At 47.6% G+C, this 21,863-nt stretch overlaps 1 protein-coding gene across 4 annotated transcripts in view; it reads left to right on the top strand.

The window, feature by feature from the left end:
* LOC138453040 (uridine-cytidine kinase-like 1) overlaps positions 1–21,863 on the top strand; it is a 446,519-nt gene that overhangs the window by 348,754 nt on the left and 75,902 nt on the right. For all 4 annotated transcript variants that reach the window (XM_069605485.1, XM_069605486.1, XM_069605487.1 and 1 more), the window contains exon 11: positions 19,369–19,431. In XM_069605485.1, the coding sequence (XP_069461586.1) occupies positions 19,369–19,431 (63 nt within the window). The remainder of the gene's footprint in view (positions 1–19,368; positions 19,432–21,863) is intronic.

Raw genomic sequence — 21,863 nt, 5'->3', positions numbered from 1 at the left:
ACATCAAAGCTGTTTGTGAACTTTGGACCTGCGAACCAATGGAAGGCTCTCTCGAAGGCTTCCATTTCCAGATGGCTCTCCGGCTGCATCTTGCACTGTCATCGGTTGGCCAACCGACCATTACCCGGCCGTCCGAGAGCCCATTTGACCAGAGCGATCGCTGCTACTACGGCGTTCCTGTCTGGTGTGCCCCTGCTGGACATCTGCAGGGCTGCTACGTGGAAGTCGATGCACACCTTCACGAGATTCTACTCCGTCGACCCGGATTCCAGGGAGGAGTCCAGAGTCGGGCAAGCAGTGCTGCGCAACCTGTTCGCCTGAAGGTGGGCCTGGTGAGGAGGTAAGAGTTGCTTAATGTTGAGTTTATGTAATGCTTAATGTTGAGCCTTTTGCCACCTCCCGTGGTTGTGCATGTGTGTACTGCTATTTATTCTTATATTCATGAGCATGTGAATCCATGCCAGACCCCATGCTGGGGAAGGAACAAGTTACTTACCTGTAACTGTTGTTCTGCAGCATGGGTCTGGCATGGATTCACATGCGAACCATCCCTCCTTCCCCTCTGCTGCTCTTCACTTGGTCATACTGCCACTTTACGTGCTACCAAATCTGAGGATGGCTGCCAGGGGAGGGGCTTAGGGAGAGGGCAGTCGTTGGCTGGGGGCAGTATGACCCAGAGACCAGTGATTGGTTACTACAAGAAAGACAGTTCAGAAACGAAACTGATACTGATTTTTTTCTTTACCGAGGATTCCCAGCCTGACGGGGAATATTCATGAGCATGTGAATCCATGCCAGACCGATGCTGGAGAACAACAGTTACAGGTAAGTAACTTGTTCCTTATCAGGAGTTGTGCGGCATCGAGTCGTGGCCCTCGACGGACTCCGCCCTGTCCTCGGCCGTGACTTTGACACTGGAGAAGTACCATGCGCAGCGTCCGTTGCCTCAGTTCCGTTTTTCCGCGTGCTTCGTGCTACGAATGTTTTCTTCGCCTCAGCGAAATTCAATGTTTTCTTCGAGAACTTCATGTCGACACCCAAGACAGGGTTTAAGTGATTTTCTGATTGTGGGGAAAAAATGTCCATAACAGACCGACATCGAGTCGGTAGATGACTGCGGTTCACGCCAGTCAATGACGGAAAAGGCCTTGCGAGAGAGGAAGGGGAAACCCGAGGCAGGTGTGCCCCCATCTAAATACCCCCTGTTATCCTGTCAAAGAGGAGGTCCTCGGATGACTCGAGGGATGTTTCCCAGTCTAAAAAAACACGCTAAACACCAAAAGCCCTCAAGATAGAGGTCTCGACATTAGTCATCCTCCTCCCATACAAAGTCGAAGAAGCAACGCCACAGGTCGCTGTCGTCTTCTTCCCCCTCACCTGACAGGACGGTTACTTTTCCAAAGAAGTCTGCATCCCCGTCTGATTGGGAAAAGTGTAGACTAAAGATGTTAGAGGTTTTCCGAAAAGCTGTGCATAGTGTTCCTCTGAGTGCTGCTCCAAAAGAGCTGAAAAAGTCTCCAAAACCCACTGCGACCTATAAGACTGGCAGTGTACCTGTAGCTTCCACTTCTCGCGCATCAGAGAACTTGGGAAGAAAGCCTTGTCGGCATTCAACAAAGGAGTCTTCCTAGAGACACAGGTCGAATTCTAGTTCTCCTTCCTCGGCAATCGTTGGAGATCAGATTCCTGGGCCTTCGAAGCCCATGTCGAAACATTCATTGAAAACGGCAAAGCAATCAAGGACCTTGACACTGTTAATTACCTTGACGCCATCAGCTTCATCGGAGCTGTCAAAGAATATCAAACCTCCTGTCGAGGCTTTGAAGATGTTTATGCCTCTAACAAGACCTAATTGGTATCAGTCCATGGGGTCTATATGCAAGGAAGATGAAGACCAAGGCGTACCCTTTGGGTACGAGTATGGTAGCCCCAATGTACCCGAGGAATTGATCTCGAAAGAGTCAAAAATGAAACATCTTGTAGAGACATTGAGAAGCCAACAGCCTTGAAACTTCTCAAGAGACTGATTTTGCAAATCCCAGAAGTCTCTGGTTATGCAGATCCTTCTTATAGATCAGTTCTAAGTAAGGTAACTAAATATCTTGGCTGGGGCAGACTGGCTGCGGTTGTAGAAAAGGATGATCTATCGGACATCCAAGACAGTGGATCACCAAAAGAAGTGGTACTGCCATTTCAAACTGCTTTGAGGACCAGGATCTTGGAGAACTGGCTTAAGTCTGAACCCACGTCCGCAGCAAACATGAATCTAACAAGAAAATATAGGGTGGCTTCCATAGACCCTCTATAAAAAAAAAAGCACTTTTTTTTTTTTTTTTTTTTTTTTTTTTTTATCCAGGCACCCGACTCAAAGCCTGGTAGTACAGGCAGCGACTTCCTCTTACAGAGCTTCAGCTTACCCTTCTGTTCCACCAGATAAAGACGATTAGTAGATTGATGTCCTGGGGAAAGGAGTCTTTAGTGCTGGAAGTATGGCATTAAAATCAATTATTGCCACTTGTGCATTGGATTTTTAAACTTGGTCCAAGGAGGCAATGTGCCAATCACTACATCTGGACTGGATTCTGCAGATTCAGTTAGTAGAGCAATGGCAGCCAGCACAGTGAGATGTTTTGCATGGCTCAGGAAGTCTGGTTTCGCATCTGATGTACAGCACGTTGAATGGACATGCCTTTTGACGGGTGCCAGTTATTTGGTGAAAAGCCAGATGATAGTTTGGAGAAGAGAAAGTTTCAAAAGCAGCAGAAAAATCTCGGAGTCGAAATTTGCACAACCTTAAGGTTCTGTGCATGCTTGGAAAGGAAATTCCTTTTGATTTTATTAGTCTTTGTGAAGGGGAAGAGGCCATTTCTCACAAAAGGGTCTGAGAAATGCTCCTCGTGGATCCAGCAGTAGAGGAGGAAAAACCTCCCTTTCAGCCTCAGCTGCCTTACCTTCAGCTACAGCAGGGGCGTCTTCAAAACCCCTTTTCATTCCTTAGCACGCAAGACTGTGAAGTCTGTCTCAGCATCTCGAGAGTTGGCGGGGCATAACCTCAGATGCTTGGGCACTTCAAACAGTGGCACACGCCTATTGTCTCCCATTTCTGATAAAACCTCCAGATTGTCCACCAAGAGGCCACACGCTCAGTCCCAGATCCGCTCCTTCAACAGGAAATTCTGACCCTATTTAAGAAAGGTACGATCAAATTAGTACCTGCGGTGGAGAGGGGGTCAGGGATGTACTCTCCTTATTTCTTATTCCCCAAGAAGGACGGAGGAGTGCGACCCATCTTCGACTTGACGCTTTAACAAGTTCCTCAGGAAGGACAAGTTGAAGATGATGATAACTCTTTGCAGATCCTTCAGGCCTTTCGACTCCAGGATTGGCTGGTGTCATTGGACCTTCAGGATCCTTACTTTCATGTGCCCATTCATCTAAACCACAGGAAGTACCTGAGGCCTGCAGTTGATGGTTCTCACCGCCCGAGGGTCTTCACATGTTTTTGGCAGTAGTGGCAGAAAGTCTAAGGAGAGAGTGGATTCACATCTACCCCTACCTGGATGACTGATTGATCAGAGCTTGTTCTCCTGAACAGGCTGTCACCTAAGTCGCACTTGCCACTTCCTCCACGAGCTGGACTTCTCCCTGAACTTTAAGAAGTCCCACTTGACACCTTCTCAACCTTCAGTTTATTGGAGCAGTCCTGGATTCAACCTCGGGAAAAGCCTTGCTACCCTAGTTGAGGGCTCGACATCTCTCGCAGAGAGTCCACGAATGTCAGTGCCCAGTGTCTCCTGGCCTTCAACTTCCTATGGTTGCTTGACCTCATAGCATCCTGCATTTTTCTGGTGCCAGAAGCCCATCTGAGAATGAAATCCTTTCAGTGGGCTCACCGATCCCAGTGGTCTCAATTCTCCAGCAGAATGACAGACCTTATTTAGGTCTCGAGAAAGGTTGCCCAGGATGTTCTGTGGTGGGCCTGCCGACAGAATATAATGAAAGGAGAACCCTTTTGGCAACTATGGCCGGAGATGACAATTGTGACGGACACCTCTTTCAGGATGGGGAGCCCACATGAAAGATCTCTGTCAGCAGACACTGGTCTCTGTCGAGTCCAGACCTCACGTCAACCTTTTAGAGCTGAGGGCACTCATACTAGCACTGAAGGCCTTCCTGTCCTCAATACAGGGGAAAAATATCCTGATCATGTCGGTCAACACATTGGGCATGCACTACTGCAACAAGAGAGGGTGTGTGGGGTCACTGCCCCTGTGCAGTGAGGCAATGCAGCTCTAGTTCTGGGAACTCAAAGAAGGAATCTCTCTTCGGGCAGTTCATCTAGCCAAAGCAGAGAAAACAGTGGCGGACGCTCTGAGCAGGCAGAGCACGATCGCCCATGAGTGGGAGTTGGCTCAGGAGGTCATGCTGGAGATATTCTCCCTTTGTGGAACCCCTCAAATAGACCTCTTTGCACCGGTGTCAACAGGAAGTGCGATCTGTTATGCTCCAGGGAATTTCCTTGAAGAGGAGCTCTAGGGGACGCGTTCGTAGTGGACTGGGAATTTCCACTTCTGTATGCATTTCTACCAGTCCCAGTCATTCCTTATATCATCGGGAGGTTGAGGAAGTTTGGGAAAACTATGATCCTCCCCTGCTCTGGACTGGGCCAGGAGAACATGGTACTCAGACCTTCGAGTGATGGCCATCTGCCCTCCGATTCATCTTCCCCAAAGAGAGGACTTGCTATCGCAAGAGAGGGGTCGCCTTCATCCAGAAATCAGTACTCTGAATCTTCATGCCTGGTTTCTGAAAGGGTTAGATACAAAGATTGGGAAGATGTGGAAGATGTGATGGAGGTGTTGCTTTTGGCCTGAAGGAGAGCAACAAAATCCCTGTACTGCTGCCGTTGAAACAGATTTCTCAGCTGGTGTAGGGAATGGGATTGTGATCCTTTCACCTGTAACTCTCCTATTGTCTTGTCTTTCCTGCTCCTCCGTTTAGCCCAGGTTGGGCTCCAAGTAACCACAGTAAAGGATATTTGGCAGTGCTTTCTGTTTCCAAGCGGTCGCTGGATGAAGGCTACCATTTCAAGATCCAGATTTGAAGGGAATGACAAATCTTTTTCCCCCAGTCCCATTTAATGTACTGGTGTGGGACCTAAATCTGGTGTTAAAATATCTGATGGGGATGCCCTTTGAACCCCTGCATTCTTGCCCCCCTCAGATTGCTAACTCTTAAAACGGTCTTCGTGACTACCATAGCATCTGCCCACGGGGTGACTGAACTGCAAGCACTTTCGGCCAAATCACCTTTCACTACCTTCTTCAAAGTCAAGGTGGTGCTCCGAGTGCGCCCATCATTTTTACCGAAGGTAGTTTCTGAATTTCATCTAGCACAGAAAATTGCGTTACCTACTTTCTACCCACCTTTTCATCCTTTTGAGGAGGAGGAAAGGCTACTCCTTCTAGACTCTAAAAGGACTTTAAGTTTTTACATTTCAAGGATGGCAAAAATAAGGCAGGATGACCATCTGTTATAGGCTATAAAGGCCACAGACTAGGGTTGGCTGTCACGAAAAGACTATTGCAAGATGGATTATATTATGCATTTCGGAGTGCGACTCCTTAGCCGGAAAGGACCTGCCAGAAGGTTTGAGAGCACATTCTACTAGAGGAGTTTCGACTTCTTTGGCTCTTGAAAGAGGGGCCCTTGCAGGATATCTGCAAAGTGGCTACTTGGTCATCACTGCACACCTACAGTAGACATTATTGCCTAGCCTCTTGGTCCGGTCAGGAGGCCAAATTTGGAAAAGCTGTACTTCACAGTATCAATAATTAAAGAAATTGTCGGCACCCACCTCCTTATTCTGACTGCTTTGTAAGTGTACCAAAGATGAGGAATACGTGGGAGGACACAATCCATTCGAAGAACAAATTACTTACCCCTGGTAATGTTCTTTCGACTGGATGTTCCTCTTAAGTATTCCTCAACCCGCCTCCATCGACTCTTGCTTGCCAAGATTATCTGTGATATTACACCTTCCTATTTTGCAATGCTGGCAACATCAGTGACACAGGCAAAACGTGCAGAGGAAAAACTACAACTGAGGCAACGGTTGCCGAGCATTCTACTTATATCAGCATCAACGCCGCGGACAGGGCGGAGGTCGTTGAGGGCCACGGTGCATGATACTTGAAAAAATATTTTTGATGCAAGGTGAATTTCAGAGATGAGGACCTTCCAGTCGAATGAACATTGCCTGGGGCAAGTAATGTGTTCTTTGGTGATAAGGGTCATATGGGAGAGAACTATCTCCAAGCTGTCCTGATGAAACCGTGATCTTTGTGCTGATGCTTGTTAATCTGCTAGAATCACATGCTGTGCACATGGTCCGACATCCAGTAGTGTCTTTCGGGGACCGAAAGGGGACATCGGCATAGGGGTATGTGTAACACTATCCCTATGGTGACGTGTAGTGTACGCAAAATCCCTCACGCGCCGAGGTTCCTCAGATTGTTTTTTTTCCGCCCAGATAACTGGTCGCCCTATAGCAGAGCTCTTACTTAAGAGACATTGGGCCTCATTACGAGTGAGGCGGAATGGGTTAACGGCACCCGCTAAAGGAGGCGGACCCGTTAAACCCGTTCCGCCTCATTACAAGCTCCCCTCGCGGGACTCGTTAAGTAAAGCCTGGTCAAACCATTTCCGGTATGTCTTTCCTCTTTCCCCCCCCCTTTACCCTATAGGTCTGGTCATCTTCCCCTTTGGCTATGGAAAGGACTCCTTTTATCCTTTTAGGTTCTGTCCTAAGTGTAGGACTAGATACCCTTGGTCCTTGCAGCTCCCGTCTCCCCTTAGATCATGACGAAAAGCGGTGTGCGGCTTGCAAACTCCTTCGGCCTAAGACCTTTAATGAGCGCCGTGTAAAGCGGTGGGCCACGTACTGTATGTCGCGAGTGGAATCCCCTTCCCCCACCGCCACACCTGCCGGAAGTGACGGGGGCACCTCCGATGACCAAACATCCGTTGCAGATGTGATAGACCTCGAGGTGGACACTTCTAGGTCACCACGCCCGTCCCTGACCCTTTAAGGCCTGACTCTGGTCTCGCTTCAGGGACAAAACCCGGCGACAGCAGCGTACAAGCGCATTACATTAAGCACACAACCCCTACACCTATTTCGACAGATACGTCAAAAAAGGCAAAAGCGCCAACAGGGCCGTCGATAATGTTGACGGATTCCTCGGATTGTTCAGATCCAAAGCCTTCCCTGCATCCGCAGCAGCGTCTTGCGACTGGGCATTCCAAGATGAACAAGGGCGATATGCCTAAATCAGGTTTTCATGTCGAAGCACAGAAATCTGACACTATAACGATTCCGAAGGCCGCAGTAGGCCCAAAAATCACGACTAGGCCTCAAGGCGTAAAAACAACCGCTAGGCCCTCTAACACCGGGGAAGGCAGTAAGTCTGCCGATAAACCTTCGGGCTCACTTGCGCCGATTCGGCGGTAATCGAGCAAAGCATCGGGAGAATTACTTCAGCGGTTGGGTTTATTCCTGTTCTGCCGAAAAACATGGGGCAGGCCGCGGACAAATCTTTAGATACGTCAGGGTGCCCTCATTCTCATGATACCTATGAGGACAGTGAAGAGCCTCTTTCCAAAACCCTGAGAGGCAATTTTCGATGCCAATGGGCGGAAGACGACGCTTTTCCACCCATAGGCCCTTCTGGGTCCTATAAATGGACTAGAGAGAAATTTCCAGGGTGTATGGACCGTCTTGAGAGTTATCAACTTTTCTGACCATCCTTCCCTGAAAAGTTCTCGGGCTGAGCCTACCCTTCAACCTGCTTCACATTTCCATGAAGATCAGCCTTCTGTCCCCGTCCATCATGAAGACATCATCCAGATGGATACCTATAGGGACAGCTACAGTGAGAACATGAAGAACCTTCCTTCCTACAGAATTACGATAAGGACCAGGCGGATGCCATGGACAATTGGGAAGAAACCCAGCAAGTGGTGACGGACCCATGGACGCTTCCACATCAAGATCAGGACACTGATGTATTGTGCCTGGATTCTTCCCCGTCCACCCCGGCTCGCCAGGCCTCACCTGTAGACAACCAAATGTCCTTCAATACCATGTTAAAGAAGGCAGCTGCGTAGAGATTTTAAAATGCTCAAGAGGCAGTGCCTGAGCAGGACTTTGTAGAGGATATTCTTAAGGAGAAACCTCCCTCTAGCCAGGCCATTCCCCTCCTTAATTCTATTAAGAGAAGATGGGCTCCTTCCCTAGTGTCACCCGCTCAAACCCGGGCAGTGAATCCGAGAGTTGAAAAGTTATTTCGGCCAGCTCCTTCGGACCCTCAATACATTAAAGGGCACGCCACCCCAGATTCTCTGGTAGTGACTACCACCCGAAAACGGGCAGGAGTAATCCTTGCTACAGGGGAGGAACCTCCAGATAGAGAATCCAAAAGGTTATATGCCCTAGGTAAACACGTTACCTCGGCTGCTGCATAAACTACGCGCATAGCGAATAAAACTGCGCTACTGGCGAGTTATTCTGACGCTCAATTGAACCTAGTACAAGAAGGTCTCCAAGAGGTCCCAGAGCCCATCAGGTCCAAGCTTCTCCCTATTGTGGCTGAAGGCAGGCAAGTGAACCAGAATGTGATAAAGAAAACTCTGGACACGGCTGAAACAGCAGGCACATCTCTGGCCCAAGGAACCTTACTCAAAAGGCATGTTTGGCTGCGTACCTCAGGGTTTAAACCTGAAACACAAGCCTCGCTCATCAAACCAATTGAGGGGGAATAATTCTCGGCGGTCCTTTCGGGAGCAGTCCCGTGCAAGTCAGAACTATGGCACAGGAAACTGCAATGCGGGACAAACATCAGGAAGCCCTACATACTACCCTCTAAGTTGTCAGCGACGCGGCAAAGCCAGAGGTAGAGGCCCCAATCCTAGAGGAGCCACAGCCTCCGGTCAGAAATGACCATCAGATTCAGGTCCCCTCCCATGTCACCCCGGTCGGGAGGCGCTTAACATCTTTCCTCACGGCATGGGAAGGGATAACATCAGACCAGTGGGTCATAGACGGTCGCCCACGGGTACTGCATGGCATTCACCCGACCTCCACAATTCAAACCACTGCGCTCACAGCGCCTTTCACCGGACCATCTGGAGATCCTCACTCAAAAGGTGGAAGCGCTGCTGGGAAAGGACGCCATAGAAGCCATCCCTATTCTTCAGGTAAACAAGAGTATTTATTCAGTGTACTTCCTTGTACCCAAAAAGGACCTCACCATGCGCCCTGTTCTAGACCTGCGCCCAGCGAACAAGTTCATAAAACCTCAAAAGTTTTGTATGGTAACGCTACAGGAGGTGATCCCACTGATGAAACAGGGGGACTACATGGCAACATTAGACATGAAAGATGCATACTTTCATATTTCAATGTTGCCAGCGCACACAGAAAATATCTAAGGTTCATGATAGAGAACAGGCATTACCAATTCAAGGTACTCCCCTTCGGCATCGCCTCGGCGCCAAGGGTGTTTACGAACGTCCTGGCAGTAGCTGCAGTACACCTGCGCAGGTTATCCGTCCCGGTTTACCCTTACCTCGATGACTGGTTCATAACAGGGGACTCGTACGACACATGTTTTTTGAACACACAAAAGACCGTAGACCTTCTGTTATGTCTGGGGTTCTCTATCAACGAGAAGAAATCAAGTCTAGTACCCAGCCAAATAAAACAATTTCTGGGAGCTCTAATCCGGACGAAAGACGGCCTCGTCTTCCCCCTCCAACGAGAGGGTTCAGAACATGCTTTTTCAGATCCCTCAATATGTAGCCAGTCGGGAGGTGACGGTGCGCAAAGCCATGCGTTTGCTAGGAATGATGGCATTGTGCATATACTTGGTTCCCCACGCACGGCTTCGCATGTGTCCCATGCAAGAGTGGCTCAACAGCCAGTGGTGTCAAACCAGCGGACAATGGGAAGATCTGGTAGTTGTCTCGCCAGACCTCGATCTCGCTCTGCAGTGGTGGTCAAGAGAAAACCTCTTGAAGGGGAAAACCTTCACCACCCCTGCAGTGGAAGCCACTCTCACGACAGACTGATCTCTCACGGGGGGGGGGGGTCACCTACTTCAGCAAACGGCGCATGGAGTGTGGTCCCCTCAAGTAGCATCCAACCATATAAGTGTACTGGAGCCATTAGCGGTGTTCAAGGCATTAAAGGCCTTTCAGATGCTACAAGGGAAGGCAGTGCTGATTCTAACATGCAGAACTACAGCCATGTGTTACCTGAACAAACAGGGGGGCACTCACTCTCCAGGGCTATCCAAGCTGTCCCAAAACATTTGGATATGAACTCTCAAACACAAGATGTTTCTGTTGTCCCAACATGTTCCAGGGGAACTCAATCTTCTGGCAGACATGCTCAGCAGAGATTTACCTCTGCCCGAAGAATACGAATGGCATCTGCACGAAGACATCGTGTCCAACGTCTTCGCAGAATGGGGCTTTCCAGAGATCGACCTTTTTCGCAACTCAGGAGAACGCCCAATGCCAAGACTACACCTCCAGGTACCCCCAGAACCGCTCCAAGGGGAACAGTCTCTGGATACCATGGTCAGGGAAATTTGCGCTTTTCCCCCCCGACTCCCCTCCTCAACAAGATAGTGCACAATATGCACCAGGAACCAGTTACCATACTACTGGTGGCCCCCTGTGGGCCCGCCAACCTGGTTCGCTCATCTGATGGAAATGTCCCTCTCCCCACCAGTAAAACTACCCTGCCCATACAACATGTCTCAGGACATGGGGGAGACCCTACACCCATGCCCACAAACTGAATTTAGCAGCCTGGCTCCTGAGGTCATAGGGTTTGGACACTTAAAGCTCCCTCAGAGGTGCATGGACATACTCGGGGAAGCTAGAAAACCTAACACACGTTATTGCTATGCCAGCAAATGGAAACGTTTTGTCATCTGGTGTAATTCCAAGGGCGTCAATCCCATCGATTGCTCACCCACACACATTGTGCTGTACCTTACCCATCTGTTAGACACTGGGTTGGTCTTCAATTCCCTAAAGGTTCATCTGGCTGCTCTCTCAGCCTACACCACATCACAACAAAAGGTGTTGTGGTGGAAAATACCGGTGATTAAGGCCTTTATGTAAGGGGCTAAGAGGATGTATCCTCCCATTTCTCACCCAGCTCCTGCGTGGGACCTGAATGTGGTTTTGACCAGACTCATGGGAGCTCACTTTGAGCCAATGCATAAAGCAAGTCTAAAAGACCTGACTTATAAAACAGCCTTCCTAGTGGCTATCGCTTCTATCAGAAGGGTTAACGAACTACAGGCACTTTCTGTTCTAGACCCCTTTGTTACAGTCCACAGGGATAAGGTAGTTCTGCGCACTCACCCCAGATTTGCTCCTAAATTCATCTCGAAGTTCCATGTGAACCAATCGATTGAACTACCTACCTTTTTCCAGAATCCTACTAGCATGGCCGAAAGAAGCCTACACACACTAGATATGCGCAGGGCAGTCATGTTCTATCTGGAAAGAACTAAACCACTGAGGAAAACAAAACAATTTTTCGTTTGTGGCAGCTGGTATAGAAGGGGATCCTGTCTCTAAATCAGCTATCTCAAGGAGGATTGTCAAATGCATCACACTGTTACACTCTTGCTAAGAGAGATCTGCCCTTTAAGCCAATAGTGCACATTCTACTCGTCGCACTGGGGCATCCATAGCATTCATTGCAAATGTTCTCCTTGAGTCCATTTGCAAAGCGGCAACCTGGAGTTCTGTACACACCTTTACAAAACACTATTGCCTAGACACTCATTCTAGGTCTGATTCTCAGGTGGGACAAGCAGTATTAAGACATCTTTTCTCTACTGTTCCTTCTCGCAACCCACCTCCAACTCTGGGTACTGCTCGCTAGTCTATGTACAGCATGTGATTCTAAGCAGATTAACAAGCATCAGAAGACATGCATTACTTATCGTAATAGCATTTCTGATGATTGTATCTGCTTAGATTCGCATGCGCCCTCCCTACCTCCCCGCTCTAGGTGGAAGGAACATAGACATCTTACTACTTCTCTCTTCTTTATGTACTCACTCACAATAGCCTTTGGCTCCCTCATGGCAGAATAAATACAATCGGAGGGACCTCGGCGCGTGAGGGATTTTGGGTACACTACACTACACGATAGGGATAGTGTTACAGACACACCTATGCCGATGTCCCGTATCGATCCCCGAAAGACCAGATGCAATACTCTGCGGTTACCACTGGATGTCGGCCCATATGCACAGCATGTGAATCTAAGCAGATACAATCATCAGAAATGCTATTACTATAAGTAATGCAGGTCATATCTGCAGCAATCCTTGCATCTGTCCTTCGTCATTGCTCCAATCTGGGAAATTGTGTCAGGGGTTGACATTGAGGCACGGCATGGAAGCCCTGAACAAAGCCCTGTCTGACGGCCAGCATTAGTCACAACAGGCTCTCCAGCTGCAGATCCAACAAGTCCAGGGCGAGTGCCACAAATTGTAGCAGGCCATGGAGGTCCATGGATCCGACAAACCGCTGTGCAGGAGAAATTTCAGGAGGCTGTGTTAAAGGTCATGGAAGTCTCCTCTACCTGGACCCATCCAAATCTTCCCATGTCTCTTATCCAGAAATATACACACACAGAAGATCCTGCTTCCTATAACTTGGAGCGGGTTGCCCACAATGCCTCGTACCCCTAGTAAAACTAGGGGCAGTACATGACTTCCTTCCTGATGGGCACTATTCAGAACACTTACCAAAAGACAAACCCCAGCATGGATGCTTCATATGTTGATGATGAGATGGATTTTCCGAACCAGCCCATTGGTATGGTTCTGCGTGGCCATTTTAGCCAGTGAACATGATTGACACTTTGTCTAGTGTGGTGATTCAGAAGGATTCGGACAAGTGGTGGCATTTCAACTCAAGAATTTATATTTAACAAAAAGGAAAAGGACCTTTCTCTTCCTACAATTAAATGGTTTCTTTTACGTGACTGAATTCTAACAGCTGCTCGTCATCAGGGTGGTTGTCAACTTAAGTGTCCGTCCTCTGTCCAAAAACTGTTCTTCTCAGACCCTACCACTAACCAAAGGTATTCAGTAAACAAAAAGTCACCAGGAAAAGGACTCCCCTCTGGTTCTGCCCCCGAGGCTCAGTGTGACCCAAGCCCTGGTTCTCTCTAGGCTTGACTATTGCAATAGCCTCCTCTTGAATCTACCATCTTCCACTCTGCGACCCCCTCCAGCTAAAGCAGAGTAGGGCAGCAAGTCTTATCCTTGGCTTTAAGCCCAGGGACTGCATCTCTCCTGCACTACAATGTCTTCACTGGATCCCGGTTGCTGCACGGATTAAATTCAAATCCCTCTGCATCATCCACAAGGCGGTCTGGGCCCGGGGACCACACATCTTCAACTTTATCTTACTAAATACTCTCCCTTTAGACCACTACGCCCGTCTGGCTCCAACTCTGTGTGTAAAGCATTTTGCTAAACAGAGGGCAGGTGGATGTTTTCTTTCCTCAGCTGGCTCCCTCCTATGGAACAGCCTCCCCCTCTGCGCCTCGAGCAGGATCTTCTTAAATTCCCAGAAGCTCCTTAAGACTCTCTTCTTTACCTCCTCCTTCCCTTCTTCACTCCCTGTTAATCCCACAGTTGCTGTGATTGGTGTCCTGGGCCCTTATGCATCCTCTGGGCCCTGACCTCCCGCACCCAATCAGGGTGTCTATCCTCTGCACTTGCACTTATGTCCTCCCATCTGGAGGCTCGCACTTACACCCCTCGCGGCTCCAGGCCGTGTAGCACTCAACGTTCCTAGCGCTACATGTCTGGCTCACCCCTGAGCTCAGAATCCCCAGCACTTACCCCCCTGCCCTCTCCCTTGCTGCACTTGCACGTTCTGAATACTCACAAGGCATAGCAGGTTTGTGCCCCCCCTGCCGCCCCACTGCTCTTAAATATTGTGTTTATATATTTTAATCTATTTCCCATTCCTGCTCCCTCACTTGCCTTGTGGGCGCTTTGAAACAGTATTTTCTTATTGTAGAAGTCCAACCCTATCTTATGAGAGTCTCACGATGTTCAGAGGGGACACTGGACCACCAATGATTAGGGGTTGAGCAGGAAAGGCAGGAACACAGAGTACAAGGTTCAGAGTGGCAGAATCAAATATGATCTCTTCTTGGTTTGCAAGTAGGTACAAGTTAGGTTTTACAACCCAAGGAAATCGGGATGTTTCCTTGAACTGCCCCAAGGACCTATGTCCTAAGGCAGGACTAGAATACAAAGGGTTGTCCAGCCCAATGTGGCTATGAAGGCCTGGAGGGATGCAGGATACAAGCCATAGGCAACCCACACGATCAAGCAAGCATACTCCAGGTATGTTTTACCAGGAGAAGGGACAGTACCTTCAAGTGATAAAGCAGTTGCTGGAGGATGGTTGCACCGGTGAGGCGACAGCAGACCCGGTCACTGGTTTCTCGCTCTTGGCAATGGAAGAAATGGACTTCGGTGGATCTGATGACAGCTGTCGTGCAGACGCACGCCCAGCAAAGTATCTTCGCGGTTCTGGCTTGTTGGCGCCTTTTTAAGGCTTGGTTGAAGGACAGTTGTCGCAACGGTAGACTCTTCTCTGTTTCTACGTCCACGTCTCTGGTGAGTGGACTTTGGGGAGCTGTCTTCAGTCATTGCAGGCTTAGGAGTATGCCCCCAAATTTCCCGGCGAAATACCGCTTTAGGCGATGATGCACAGCGATGCAGCACAGGTATTGGTGAATTGCGGGCCTTGGAGGTCGCAACTCTTCCAGGGATGGCGCAAATTGTTGTTGGTGTTGGAACTGGCTAGGCCCATCAGTCCAAAGGAGGAAGTTGCTTTATTCGGATCTTCCCTGTAGCTATGAAGTTGAGTCAATCATTACCCATGAACCATTCAAACCTGGGGGGTAGCTGTCCAATGGGGACCGCCAACCTCCTAGACAGATCTGGGTAGTGAGGGGTCAAAGTAGGACACAAGTTGTCATGTTTTTGGTTAAAGACTTTTATTCAACTGAAATGGGTTGGGAAAATGCCGCTGACCCTATTCAAGAGGTGTTTCCTTACCTAAAAAAACTAAAACGAAGGATCTGTCTTTGTCAGTATGTCATAAATCAAAAAGCTGTTCTTGTGTCCAAAACAATCTAGCCTGAGTCTCACATTAAAACAAATAATAAAGTGATAAGGGAAATGTCTTTAACCTGCTATTTGCAAAAGTGGTCTTAAATAAAAACAGAATAGCATACAACATAAATGTTCTACAAATTGGAACGGGCCTTAATTCCAGAGGTTGATTCCCTTCCCCTGGATTCGTCACTGGTATCACAAATGACTCTGGCTCTAACAGTTCCTTTGTGTCTTTCTTGACCCACAACAATCCTGTTAGACAAACACTATTCAGCCTTGTAAATTCCTCTTTAACATGTTCCTTCCTTGTTTAACACACACTGTTTCTGCTTGATACTCTTTGTAGGTTTACAATTTGCTTGGTATACTGCCCTGCTAGGACTCTTCATACACTTTCAGCTGCCTGGTGTACTCTCCGACCAGGATGTCTCTCGCACTCGCAGTTGCCTGGTACTCCCCTGCCAGGACTACTCTTGTTTTCACTCTTGTATTCACAACTGCCTGGTGTATGTTTGCCAGGACATTTCTTATCTTACAGTCTCTTTATCCCCAAATAGCATATGCCTTTCTGGTTGACTTGGTAGATCTACTTGTCAAACAATCTTTTTAATTTATTTTCAGTAGTTTCACAATGTTCAAAATGTTCTATCTTTTCAATTCATAAACATTCTTCTTGCCTTTTCATTTTCTGTAACTTGACAATGTTCTATTTCTCTTTGGCGTGGCCGCCGAAACGCCCCTGAGTACCCACTCTGCTGTGGCAGACTCACCGTTTTCAAGTGTGCTCACACTTATGCGGCGTACCTTCACTGCCTGCTTACCACTCTGGTTGGCTGTGACGTCTCCCTTGGCTTCCTCGTGGCTCTGCTCCTGCATGCTGGTAAGGACCACCCTGCTTCTTCTGGCTGCCAGACGCCTCTCTTGCAGTTCCTGGCGTCTCCAAGGCATGCCTCGCTCGCACCACGTCTTTCCTTCACTGCGGGTGCGCTCCCTAGCTCTGCCACACCAACTCTTTCCTCCAGTTTCCGCGCAGCGGCTCGTGCCTCCAGCCTCCTTCTGCCTTCCCTGAAGCAGTCGCGTGTTCTCCTGAGCTGCTCCTTACCTTCTAGTTAACATTTTTAAAGGTGCCGGCACAGGTGCCTTCATCCAACAACTAGCATGCTCAATGCGCTTGTTGCTCTGTGTCAATTCCTACATCCTCCTCGTCTCAGTGCCTCAGTTGTGTGGGAATTGAAGTCCATTAATGGTTTCTGTTGCATAAGAGTAAGAGGATATTTTCCAAAGATGTTGCATGGAAGATCAGTTCTCTTTGAAGGAGAACTAGCACTGAAGGTTTCCCTAGAGTTTTTGGTAAAGGTATTCTTGGAGCTTTTAGAGAAGGTATTTTTAAACTAAGAATGAAAGGTTGATAGGTAAGATGCTGGGAAAAGACTTTTCACTTTTCCTAAAAGGGGAACAGACACGTGGCAACATGCCATTAGGGTATTCAATAACAGGGGGTCTTGATAACAGGGGGTCTTCCTCATGGGAAAAGGGGGATACCGTGTCTTGTCCAATGAAGTCATGATCTCTCCCCACCTCTGATAATTGTCTCCTCCCATGTGATCCTCCCTAGTATAGCTGCCCCCAGGGTCAGGATCAGGTGTCCCTTGTGTCCCCTACCGCAGCTGGGAAGACAGCGACTAAACTCCACAAAATGTCTTGCAAAAAGGTACACTCCCATCAGCCTGAACAGATGGCTAGTCATGTAACCAAAATGCAACCGGAGAGGCGATTAAAAGGGATACAATGTCTCCCCTCAAGCACTCCACATAAGGTGGGGTGTGCTGATCTTGCAAAATAAAACAGAGGGATACAAAAGTATCCCCCTGCCTTGGTAACTAGGAGTTAACCAAGGGAAAATATATAAACACTAAAGTGGAAGCTCTAGGAGCTCACGGCAACACTGCACAGAAAGTGCTGTGTGGTGCTTTTGTAAAATGTAGATGCCAGAAAAGTTTGAGGGAAGCATGACTCCAAAAAGACGCAAAAAGGTTCCCACAAGCAGAGTAAAAGAATGAGTGTGGAAAAAGATTCCCACTTACTCAGGAAAACTAGTCAAAAATCCAGAAGTGTAGCAAAAAGTGCTGGGGGACTCGCAGGTGGAGAAAATTTCACATAAAAGGGCTAATCTACTCTAACATGTCTCTACAAAGAACAGAGAAACATTGGCAAACATCTTGTATCAGAGGCATGGCTTGCGAAAGTACTGCTAAGGAACTTGCTTGCACCAGGGTGGGGGAGGGGGCAGGATTTGGAATGCCTCACGGTCCAAGCTCTAGAATCACCACAGTATTTTTGTAGTCATCCTTTAACTGATCATGCATCGCTTAGCTAGCTATCATGCCACAAGTACACAAAACAGTGGAGACTTTGCTGGGTCTTATTATCCAGTGAACAGTTATAAGAGAAGAATAGATTTTTTTTCAAATTAACTTATTAAAAAAAAAAAACATTGATCAAAATATATCTGTCTTTAGTGAGCCCAGTTGTTAAAGTAAATGCTTAACCATATCTGAGGACTAGGCAAAGGTTCCAGGGTTCAAGTCCCTAGATTCCAAACTGCCCGGGTTCCAGGAGGTTGGCATTCAATGATGCAAGTGAGAGCTTTCTGTGAAGTCACCAGTGCAATGCTTACAAGAAACCCAGAAAAGAATTCAAAACAGATTGGAACAATTGAGAACCATTGGTCATCAATATCCTAGGGTGCTATGTAGGTGCTCTCTTACCAAGCCAACTGATTAGAGGCACTTATTTGTGATCTCGAAATGTGGACACTAAATGATGTTGGAGCAGCAGAGTACTATAAAGCATCCGCATTCAGGAGGTGATTATATGGCCTTGCAAATTTCAAAATATGTCCAGCACTGACCAGGCTCTTCCTCTAGGTCCTGATGATGCTATAGTGATGCCTTAGGTCATCTTGCAGGGCCAGAAGTGAGTGCGAGGGTGGGAAATGGAGGGGATGACCTTGAAGCCAAGATTCTGAGCATTGATCCAGCACTACTCATATGCCCCTTTCCCAGAGCTTGAAGTAAGGGCCAATTGGCATAGCTGAATCAAAGTGCCTTATGCAAAGGAACCTATAGTGAGCGTAAAACCAGCCTTTGGTGCTTTATGCTACAAATTTGAGAACCAGCATTGAGCTTGATGGAGCTCCAAGATCACAGATTGAGCACAGAAAAATTAACTATTTTTTTTAACTTTGCACAAAACTTTCCAAGATCGCAACCAAGCTTTCAATTTTCCTGATCTAGATCACAAGGCACAATCAACCAGATGTTTGAAGAAAAGGAAACTGGATACACGGGAATACCCTGACAGTTCAGTTCTAAATACGACAAGCTGCTTGTGTGGAATATTGTTATGCCAGTGTGGGCATTCTTTGTATAACTGACTTGCTCCATCATTCTTTGAATGCCTCTTGCGTGACCATACGAAGGGACACTTTGAGGCGTGTTTGCAATGCTTTTGCTTGGGTGTTCATTGCTTGAGATCTGGTGTCCCATCATCCAGCCACGCCAGAGCTTTAACTGGTCATGGGCCATCCCTCGAGTGTGACTTATGGACTAAGAAGACTATTAGGAAATGTGTACTAATTAGAGTGCATCTTTTTGTGTCATAATGAATTTGTGGTTATTGGCCTTCAAGATTGACCACACACTCCTACAAAATGTATTATTTTGAGCATTTATTCTCCTTCAGCTCAATCATCCTTGAATATTTGGTTTATGAAGTGTAGTGGGCTAGGCTAAAGGAGGTGAGAAGTCACACTTCTTGTAAAAGCTGCAGTAGTAAATCTCTGAAGGCATTCCACTGTATAGAATCTTCTCCTGTCCCCAGATTTGAGAGAACAATTATTGGCAAGTTAAACACCTTACGAATACTGGGATAGGCACAAAGGGGTGTGTTTTAGACTGCATGTTGCTGTAGTGTTTATTTGAAATATTACTTTGTTCGTGATGGGCTGTGTATGTGATGAGGATGTCGCTGCATGGGTGATTGAAATTTGTCTGTGTAAGGCTAGGTTTTTTGTGGATTTTGTATTTCGTCTTTTGAGTAATAGGTTTTCTTCTTTTTTCAGCCGGTTACAGTGGAAACTCCACAAGGAACCATCTACCATGGAAAAAGATTCTACCAGCAGCGGGTAATTACGACAAACCTTCACATTGCTTATGGATTACCACTATTTTCTAATTAATTTCTCTTGAAATTATTAAGATTAGTTGCTTCCAAGCTCAGGAGTAGTTGATTGTGTGCAGATGGTTTTGTTGATGGGTATTGTTTGTTTCAGTCACTATTCTAATAGTTTTAAAAATTGAGAATTATTAATAACTAGACCTCCAACTGAATAACTTCATAGCATTTGATTATTTTTTATTTTTACCCAATGTAACAAAAAGTCTTTCTGGGTCAATACTGTGTGTATCGACCTGTATTAGCCTCGCACTGCAAGTCTGTACATCAGTGCTGGTTATTGTGCAAAGGTAAGTAATACCTACAGGTCACAGGAGCTGAAGAGGTGCCAACCATCAGCCTGGACAGTCTTGGAGACCTCGCCAGAAGAGATCCAGGCCCAGGTTTGATGCGAGAGGCTCAGAGATGGATGTTTGCAGAGCAGAACCGCAGTGTGTCCTTGAAGGACTGGACATGGACAAACACTGGAGAAGTAGTCCATGATAAGATGGAGCTCCGAAGACCCTGGGATGACTATTTAGACCAAAGGATGGTGTTGAGGAAGCTAGGAAGTGCAGGTGTAGAGGACGCTTTTGGCATCCAAATTGGATTTGGCTCTGGTTTCAAGCAAAGGATCTCCGAGCAGAGCCCTAGAACATGCCTCCCCTCAAGACCTTTGCTCCCACGCGAGTGATCTGTGATCTGTTTTAGAGAGTCACCTCTGTGCTTCGTGCTGCTGTCATGCCCTTCTCTTCTTGTGATTTAAGACGGGTCACAGATCACTCTGCTGGGAACAAAAGGCTTGAGGACAGGCCGCAGAACGGTTGCTTGAGGAGCTACTGCAGATGTCAGATCCAGGATGTAAAATTCTGGAGCAGATATGTTAGTGGTGTTGCAGCAAGCCACACTCTCAGAGGCAACCTCTTCAGGCCCCGTGGCTATCATAGGTACAGGAATCATAGGAACGTGCCAGAAAGCTTCAGGCATGCATTGTACAGCAACGACTGACAGGTGGGAGACGAGGAAGCAAAACACCTCTGTACAGAGTGGCAGAGTTCCCCTGTCAGGAAGCTTGAAGCATCCTAAGAGAAGCCCCCTCTAATGCACCTGCTTCCAGATACATTTCAGAGAATTAATATGTTGTCTCTCCACGTATTCCCCAGCCATGTACCTTTCAGAGTTTTGGCGGCCAACCAATCGGGATTAGTCAATTAATCTCCAGTCGCACAGAAACCTATAAATGCTGTAATTGAGTTTTCCAGTTTAAACGTATTCCGTTCATACAATAGTGCCATTGTGGGCTCTGCATTGGGAAGTAGAAAAGCGACGGGACGCCCCAGCAGCAGTGGACATCAGGGCAGTATGACAAAGTGACCAGGTCCTGAACTGCTCCCAGACACATTCAATTTGCACATTTGCATGTGGTTTCCATCACCTCCTCGTAGGCGTTGCTGGAACCCAAGGTACTAGAGTGGGGTGGACCCTAGACCTGCTTTGCGCATATATCTGGAGAGGATCTAGGGCCACTTCTAATGCGTCCATTAAATCCTGAATCCGAAGAAATCTTGAGGTCTACGAAGAAAGCCGGAGATTCTTCCTGAAGCTTTCATTGTTGCTTCCATACATTGCAAAGAACAACTCTGCCTTCTCTCAACCAGTGGAAACCTCCTGCAGGTCTTCCCTCCATTATATTGGGAGAGTGGGGGGGGGCAAGTCTTCTCACCGTACTTCAGTGCTTACAGGGTCTACCCTGAATTGCTACAGAGTAATGTTCACCTTGAGAGCGGTCTCCTACTAGACATTGGAGACCAAGCCAGCCATATTGCATCTCTTCCTTTGGTAGTCTTGTGGGACATTGCTGCTCTTGATCCTGCTGATAGTCTTGGTTGTTCGCTGCTGACTCTGAGACCAGCCTTGCAATACCTGTGACCCATTGGAAAGGTCACCCTGAGTCTGCTTGACTGCTGCTGTATCTTCTGGGCCATTCTTTGTTTATGGGCTGCTAGGAGGTCACCCTACATCACGAATCCCAAGGTCCTGGACCTGTCATCTTATTTAACTGGAAGACCATCAGCAGAGACCATGTCTCTTGGATCCAACCCTGAGAGTTAAACCTTCCTTTTTACCTGCAACCCCTGGCACCTGCTCGTTATCCATCAGTGTGAGTATGTGTCCCCTAAATTGAGTTGCAGGTCTACTTATGCTAGGTCTGTGGGACTTCTTTACTTGACCTGTTTGGTTGACCTCTAGACTGCAACATTCTTACCTTGGGCCAAAGTCCTTGGTCTGCAGCTTGCCTTTCTTTTGCCCATGGTAGAAGAACAGAATCTGTTCACTGCGCTGATGGGAATGTCGGCGCCAATTGAGGCGCAGTGATCAGATGGATCACTTTTGCCTGCAATC

The sequence above is a fragment of the Ambystoma mexicanum genome, chromosome 4p (assembly GCF_040938575.1).
Source record: "Ambystoma mexicanum isolate Mex_15411 chromosome 4p, UKY_AmexF1_1, whole genome shotgun sequence".
NCBI classification, from domain to species: domain Eukaryota; kingdom Metazoa; phylum Chordata; class Amphibia; order Caudata; family Ambystomatidae; genus Ambystoma; species Ambystoma mexicanum.
This window is presented reverse-complemented; position numbering and strand designations above follow the sequence as displayed.